An 8,306-nucleotide genomic window follows, 5' to 3' on the forward strand; every position below is an offset into this window, starting at 1 on the left:
CCTGGGTCCGCAAGGAGTTGTAGCTGTGGCCGGATGCCAAGTGTAAGTGTAAGTTGCTATGGAAACCCCGACAGAGGCGAGTTCCGAATCCGGAGCTGACGGAGCCGCGAGCCCCGGTGCTGCCGGATCCGCCCCTTGCATCCCGGCCCCGGGCGCCCGCGCTCAGGCCCCAGCCCCAGGCTGACTCGAGGTGCTTCTCCTGAGGCCCCAGCACCCAGCTCCGGAAATGCCAGGGATGCAGATCGAGCAGAATTTATTTTCCCTTTGTGTTGCGTAAAAACGTGCCAGGTTCTGGTTGCTGGAAGCGCCTAAAAGCACAGGAACCCCTGGAAAGCCAGGGCATGCTCCCGGGTTTCGATTGAAGATCCATAAGGTAGCTTTACAATAAACTTGGGAGACTGAACAAGCCCTAGCGGTTGGTAAATATCTGTGGGGACTGTGGCGACAGCAGCAGCCCTGGGGCTTCTAGGCTGGAGGACAAATGGAAGAAAGAGACCCGAATACTCAGCTCCCTACCCCCACCCCAGACCTTCTCTTTTCCTACTGGAATGACCTGAGGACCACAAGTTAACTTTAGTTGGAACCCTTTTCACCGTTTCACGATAATTGATTCAAGCCTGATTAGTAGATTTCTTCTGTAGAATTCATTGGGACAGTCTAGCTGTACAATGTTAAACGAGTTTCATGAACACCTCAGCATTTCAGAGTGTAAGGTTACTAGGAGTTGGAGATAATGTCGATTCTCTTTCTGTAAATTATGGCCAATATTTCTATGTCTTGCAGGATCTTTTATTAAGCAGAATGCATCGAACAACCAGAATCAAGATCACTGAGCTAAATCCCCACCTGATGTGTGTGCTTTGTGGAGGGTACTTCATTGATGCCACAACCATAATAGAATGTCTACATTCCTGTAAGTACAAAGTTTTAGACCTTTTTAATGTCATATTTCACATTTCATCCTGAAATAGGAAAACTAACAATTCCGCAGTCCTTGGGAATGTTGGTACAAAGTGATGGAATCATTTCTTCTCTTGCATTTAGTGACTTTTTAGTGACAAATATTTAATAAAATATTATATAAGTATGCAATGTATAAATGTTCTCAGGATATTAGTTTATTTAATTGAAAATATATTTTGGCATTTACCAGTTTGCTACTGTTCTCCATTTTTAACACTAATTTTAATGCCTGGCATATAATTTCTAAACTTGCAAAAATGTGTTTTTACTTCTAGTCTGTAAAACATGTATTGTGCGCTACCTGGAGACCAGCAAGTATTGTCCTATCTGTGATGTCCAAGTTCACAAAACCAGACCACTACTGAACATAAGGTAGAAAATTTTTAAAATCATTGTGTTGTTGGAATTGCATAATTTAGTGAAGGGTTACCCTGTTTATTTCTTCACAGAAAACTTACCCTTGAATCCCCACCCAATGTGTATCCTTTTCCGCAAGATAGCCCTTAATTTCATGCCATGTTAATAATGACTAATTGTAAACAAAGTTCAGTGTTACTGAAGTGATTTTAAGATTTTTAAAAACTGAATCAGTTTTTCATTTTCATTGTTTTATTGATTTAATAATAGGCAAAAGTGAATGTGTTCAAAGTGCTTCTATTCTTTATTCTCTTTCATAGCTAATTTAGTAACGAAGGGCATACATCTCATGACTCAGTAAAATTCAAAGAATTTATTGAATATAAAATAAAGTATTTTTCTACTGATTTAAAATAGTGCTACTACATAAAGAACTTTTGTTATCTTATTAATGTAGTTATAGACAGAGTCATAGTCAAGTAAAATACAATAGCAGCAGGAAAACAGGGAATCTATAATAACTTGTGAACATTTTTAGTTTTTGTCATATTGATAGTTTATTTCCCTAATTTTTTTTTCAGGTCAGATAAAACTCTTCAAGATATTGTATACAAATTAGTTCCAGGGCTTTTCAAAAGTGAGTAACTTGCTTAAAAATTAATTTTTAAAAAGTATTTTATCAGTTTTACCTGCTATACCAAATGTTTAAATCTTTCCCATCCCTCCCCCCCTTTAGATGAAATGAAGAGAAGAAGGGATTTTTATGCAGCTCATCCTTCAGCCGATGGTAAACTCTTTGGAGGGGGGAAGACATTTTATTTGGAGGGAGAACTTTCAATAATTTATTAAAATTGAGTTTAATCCAAATATCACTTCTATTCTTATATATAATATATAATTAAATACTTAATTTTAAAATTTGACTTTCATAATGTCTTTATAGCCACCAATGGCTCTAATGAAGATAGAGGAGAAGTTGCAGATGAAGATAAGAGAATTATAACCGATGATGAGATAATAAGCTTATCCATTGAATTCTTTGATCAGAACAGGTAAGTTTTTTAGGAAATGTGATTTATACTTATATGTTTATTAGATACATTGTTCCACTAATAAATGATCTGTTTCTTAGATTGGATCGGAAAGTAAACAAAGACAAGGAGAAATCTAAGGAGGAGGTAAGTTTCCATGTTTCAAAAGCATAAAAAAAAATTTAGGTTCTAAATTTTATGAGTGAATGTTGCCCTTTAGAACATTCTAGGGTCAGATGATGCTGTCAAGTAGAAGAAAACTGTCATGTTTGATGTTTAAAAGTGACATATCTGATGATTTATAAATAGAATTTAGTTTATATATGCTTGCTATTGTTACAAAATATTTTAAATAAGTAATGTTTAATGCTTTGATATACTTAAAGTCTTATATCAAGAATCTGTTCATTTAATATTTATAAAAATAGTAAATGCAAAATATAGTTAAGAATTTAGTCATATCCCACTTTTAGGGATACCTTTTATCACCCAGACAATCTAATTAAAACTTTTTTTTAATCTGAAAGTTAAGAATAAAAAAATTCTTTTCTAAATGTACTTAGGTGAATGACAAAAGATATTTACGATGCCCAGCAGCAATGACTGTAATGCACCTAAGAAAGTTTCTCAGAAGTAAAATGGACATACCTAATACTTTCCAGGTATGTACTTTACAGTGTTCTTGCATTTTATAGAGGTCTCTTTTTTTTTATTCAATGAGTTGTGTTTTTTTGGATCCTGAATCCCAAAAAGCAATTTTAAAAAATTTAAGAATTTAATTTAGCACTTAACTTGGAAATATCTCTTAAAATACTGTTTTATGCTATGAAAACAAATCCCTTAATAATTTCAAGAAATATTTTTCCTTATTTGAGATTTCAAGAGTGATCCTTTATCTAAATGTTTGGAGAAAATGTTTTTTTAAAGCACTTTTGGGTTATATTTAGACCCAAAAAATCTAGATTTACTTTTGCACTGTGATATTTAATTGAAATATCATTTTTTAATAGATTGATGTCATGTATGAAGAGGAACCTTTAAAGGATTATTACACACTAATGGATATTGCCTACATTTATACCTGGAGAAGGGTCAGTAGCATATCTGATACAGATTATTGTGGTAAACTGTATTTAAAGAGTTAAGATTAATTTCTTCCTTTCAACTTTGTAGAATGGTCCACTTCCTTTGAAATACAGAGTTCGACCTACTTGTAAAAGAATGAAGATCAGTCACCAGAGAGATGGACTGACAAATGCTGGAGAACTGGAAAGTGACTCTGGAAGCGACAAGGCCAACAGCCCAGCAGGAGGTATTCCCTCCACCTCTTCTTGTTTGCCTAGCCCTAGTACTCCAGTTCAGTCTCCTCATCCTCAATTTCCTCACATTTCCAGTACTATGAATGGAACCAGCAACAGCCCCAGCGGTAACCACCAATCTTCCTTTGCCAGTAGACCTCGAAAATCTTCAGTAAATGGGTCGTCAGCAACTTCATCTGGTTGATACCTGAGACCTTAAGGAAAACAATTTTAAATCCCTGATTTATATAGATATCTTCATGCCATTACAGCTTTATAGATGTTAATACATGTGACTATCGTCCAATTTGCTTTCTTTTGTAGTGCATTAAAGTTGGCTATAAAAGATGGACTAGATGTGATATTGATATGGACGTTAATCGAAAAGGAAGATTGTTCCTATAAAGAATTGGTTTCTGAGAGGCAGACAAGATTTTTTTCTGTGTTAGGAAAGATATGAAATGGTTTCTGTAACGGTTGTTTGGATTTGAAAATATTATGCAGTGGATATAAACGTTTGGCCATAGTTTGTTAATCTCAACTAACGCTGCCTATGTTACATTCTCCTTGATTGTTCTTGTTATTAAGCTGTTTTGTGAACCTGTAGAAAACAAGTGCTTTTTATCTGAAAATTCAACAACCAGAAAGAATATGCATAGAATAATGCATTCTATGTAGCCATGTCACTGTGAATAACGATTTCTTGCATATTTAGCCATTTTGATTCCTGTTTAATTTTTAATTCTCTGTTGCTACGCAAAACCGATCAAAAGAAAGTAAACTTCAGTTTTACAATCTGTATGCCTAAAAGCGGGTACTACCATTTATTTTACTGACTTGTTTAAATGATTCGCTTTTGTAAGAATCAGATGGCATTATGCTTGTTGTACAATGCCATATTGGTATATGACATAACAGGAAACAGTATTGTATGATATATTTATAAATGCTTTAAAGAAAATATTGTGTTTCATGCATTCAAAAATGGTTGTTAAAATTCTCCCAACCAGTTCGACCTTTGCAGATATCATACATTTGAGCCTTTTCGGCATAGAATATTTTTAATGTGGATATCTAATTCTAAAGTCTGTTCCTTTGGAGTAATTGGCAGATCATATTGACTTTCTCTAGTGATACATGTTTACTTTTAAAATATATTGCAGAAAAACTTTTAACAAAGGAATTTGGAAATAGTGTCTTCATTTCCCATTGCTTATGATGAAATTACTGTGTCTCACAAATGTATATTGATCACTATAATCAAGACAAATTTTAAAATAAACCAGCAAATTGCTGGAGGAAGACATTATCTAAAATTATTTTAATATGTGGTATAACAAGTAATTTAAAATTTAAGAGTTGCTTTTATAGTTGTAAACAATGGCATATGCCCTCTCTCTAATGTCTGTAAATAGAAGCAATTTATCATGAGCTTCTACAGGTATTAATTTTTAAATAGAGTGAGCATATTGAATTTAAAATATGAATAACCTCAACAATTTTCAGTTTGTACTTTGCTTTGGTCGAACTTGGTGTGTGTTCATCACCCATCAGTTATTTGTGAGGGTGTTTATATGAATATTGTTTCATGTTTGTATGGGAAAATTGTAAACAATTTCATTGTCCCCAGTCTGTAAAAGAAGCACAATTCTCTTGCTTTGTCTTGCTTATAGTCATTAAATCATTACTTTACATATATTGTTGTTACCTCTGCTTTCTTTAAAAATACAGTAAATGAAGTTTTATGAAACTACAAATACATATATTTTTATTTTGACCTAAATTTGTACAGTCCCACTGTGTTGTTTCTAATTATAGATGTAAAATTAAATTTCATTGTAATTGGGAAAAGTTCAATAAAAGGGATATTCATTTAGAAAATAGCTAAGACTGTAATAAAAATTTGATATGAAAAGCACAATGTGCAGAAGTTTTGGAAACCCTATTGTGGATAACAACAGATAAAAGCTAAAGGGAATCCATTGCTGTCTTAAGTAGTGATGTTGGTAAGAAGTACATGATTTGTTGTATAATTGCTTAAAAACCCAATTGAAAGATGTATCTGTTTATTTACTTTATAACCTTTGAAGTAAAAGTTACCCATGTTTGCCAATTTTGGTGAATTTAACTTCTTTTTCTAGGCCTCAACTTTTTCATATCTAAGACAATGAAAAGTTAATGAAAGTTTATTTTCAAGTGGTATTTTTACTTTGGGTGATTGTATGTATTAAAAAATGAAAAAACTTTTCAAAGGCTAAAAACTTCAGATGCTAGTGGACTGTCATTTGACTTATTCAAAACCAAATTGTAAAATCAACATGGGACTTAGACTTTAGTGATGAATTTATTTTTGAAGTTATTAAAATATCAAGATATTGCATTTATGGTTTAAGACTTATATTTGAAAATGTACATTTATTTTATTGGAAAGGATTTTTTTCTCTACTCAATTTGAAAATTGCTTAAGCAATTAAAGGGTATTTCAGCCAAAACTTCATTGTCTTTTAATAAAATAGAAGATTACAATGTTTTGGATTTTTCTATAATCAGCCATCACAGTTTGGCAATTAAGATTTAAAACTTTTGTTAAAATACCATTTAAATTTCAACCTTACAAAAACCTATAGCAAAGCTAACTTTGTAACTCTTAGGAGTAAAAGCAGGTTACATGAAAAATTAACTAAGTTTGGCTTTTGCTTCTGAAAAGTATTCTAGGATTCTATACTACAAAGGTAGTGCTAACAAAATATTCCACAGAAAATGCCTAAATTGATTTCACAGATTTTAGCTTAAAAGCAGAGAGAGAATGAAGCAAGTTGCTGTTGTGTAAATAGTGATCTATCTTGCTTTACACATGCATACTACTTTACAACTACTTTTTGCTTTTAAAATTGCCAGCCGACCGCTAATTGCACTGAGTTGGAAAAAAAGAAAGCTGACAGCCTATCAACCACATTACTCCGTTCCCATTTCTGTGTGTGCCAATGTTAGGATCTCCGGAGGTATAATGCAACAGGCAGAGTAATCTGGTAGGGACTTTTCTTCATCCTTTTCCCTTACTCTTTTCCCAATATTTGGAGTTTTAGTTCGTGTGTGAAATTTGGCACGCTCATGTAGGCCTACCAAGATAAAGTTATGTTATGAAAACTTAAGAGGCGCTTAATAAGAACCCATGTGACATGCTGTTTGCACTGTCCAACAAGAAATGAACATGTTTGGTTTTTCAAAAATAGCTTACAGTCATCTTTGAGGGATGGGATTTCAATTTTAGAAACAATCTGCATAGGGACCCTAGTCTCTTTTTGAATCCTGGAATGAAGGAAGTTAGTTTTTTTTTCACTTGTTTTAAAGGTTTGATAAATAATATCTTCTCATTGCCCCTGGAATGACAATGGAAATTCTGATTTAGTTTAGTGCTTTCCCCAATACAGTCTAACTCGAATTTCATCCAAAACAAAAGGTCTTGGTGACATTACATGTAAATGACCCTTTAAAAAAACATACTTTTAAAGACATCTATTGGTGCAAAGAGGACAGAACACAGCTCTAGCGTAAGGCTCTTGGGTTAATTAGATAATGTCATTTCACTTGAGGGTATTTCTTCATGTATAAAACGAACAGTACAACAGGTGATTTTTGCTAAGATCGCTCTAAAAAAAAAATCTAACACCTCCAATATAAAACCTTGAACTAAACTGGACTATTTTAGATAGTCTGGTCCTTTACAAGGAAGAGATGGCATCACCTATTAGAGCCTCCCAGTACATCTGACTTGGGAAATAGCCCCTTGAAGTCCTTGAGTCTTTAGATCTTGCAAATCTCAAGATCGGGCCAGTTTTGATTATGAAAGTCTCTGAAAATGTTTACACAGTCGAGTGTTTCCTGTTTCCGTAGTTAATTTTTTTTTTTACCGTTTTTTCTTCTTTTGGTTCTTGAAACGGATTTCCTTTATTTGCACCAGTTTCTTTTTCTTAGTGTGCAATTTCTAGGTCGCACAAAGACTTCACTATCAACTTGTCTTCAAGTCGACGGCATCAAAAGTCATTTATCTCTGGAAAGGCTACTTTAAGATCCTTGTGGGTTTTCTGAAGGAGTTCAAGTGTATGTGGAAAACTCATCCCGGAGTCTATTTAACCTCCAAAAAATTAGTAAGCATTCAAAAGCTTCCAATGGATGAGTCAAAGTGCTTCCCATCTTTTAACTCTTGTCTTAAAATGTCCCTTCCAGAAGGAATTCCCAAAAACAGCAGGTGTGGCTCCCACTTACATTTCAACACAAATATTACTTCTTGCTCTGATTGTTGGGGGTCAGCATGAAATCCAAACTTCAGAGAGGACGTGATTTCAAGTTCGGTACCGATTCGGCGCTCTCCAGCCCGCTAGCCTCCTCGGTGGCCAGAACCCAATTTGAGAGAAGAGGCTCCAGAGGCTGAGGACGGCGCCCTGGGGGAGCGCGCTGGGAACTGGGATGGAAGGAGTGAGAACGTCGCACAGGAGAGGAAAGAGATCGCGGGAGGGAGGTCCGTCCCGGAGCCGCCACCGTAGGTCTCAGCCCCCCCTGGAGAGGAAAATACGCGAGCAAAGCCAAAGACTGGCGCGCACTGCGCGACTTGGAAGATAAAACCCGGGCGACGGTGACCGGGGTGGACAGATCCACG

General features: G+C 34.9%; 1 protein-coding gene across 5 annotated transcripts in view; it reads left to right on the forward strand.

Annotated features, from left to right (window-relative positions):
• The window catches only part of BMI1 (BMI1 proto-oncogene, polycomb ring finger), a 9,267-nt gene extending 3,490 nt beyond the window's left edge, over positions 1-5,777 (forward strand). The window contains exons 1-10 of one of the 5 annotated variants that reach the window (XM_006759931.2): positions 24-42; positions 784-913; positions 1,239-1,335; positions 1,902-1,957; positions 2,057-2,107; positions 2,264-2,372; positions 2,453-2,498; positions 2,915-3,013; positions 3,362-3,442; positions 3,525-5,777. In XM_006759931.2, coding sequence (XP_006759994.1) covers positions 34-42; positions 784-913; positions 1,239-1,335; positions 1,902-1,957; positions 2,057-2,107; positions 2,264-2,372; positions 2,453-2,498; positions 2,915-3,013; positions 3,362-3,442; positions 3,525-3,854 — 1,008 coding nt within the window. In that variant the 5' untranslated portion in view covers positions 24-33 and the 3' untranslated portion in view covers positions 3,855-5,777. Of the gene's footprint in view, positions 1-23; positions 49-609; positions 914-1,238; positions 1,336-1,901; positions 1,958-2,056; positions 2,108-2,263; positions 2,373-2,452; positions 2,499-2,914; positions 3,014-3,361; positions 3,443-3,524 lie in introns of those variants that run through there. The other 4 variants (XM_006759930.2, XM_015561469.1, XM_006759932.2 and 1 more) reach the window with 4 other exon arrangements.
• Positions 5,778-8,306: the final 2,529 nt, after the last annotated feature.

This window comes from Myotis davidii, unplaced genomic scaffold, assembly GCF_000327345.1.
Source record: "Myotis davidii unplaced genomic scaffold, ASM32734v1 scaffold376, whole genome shotgun sequence".
Classification (NCBI taxonomy): Eukaryota; Metazoa; Chordata; class Mammalia; order Chiroptera; family Vespertilionidae; genus Myotis; species Myotis davidii.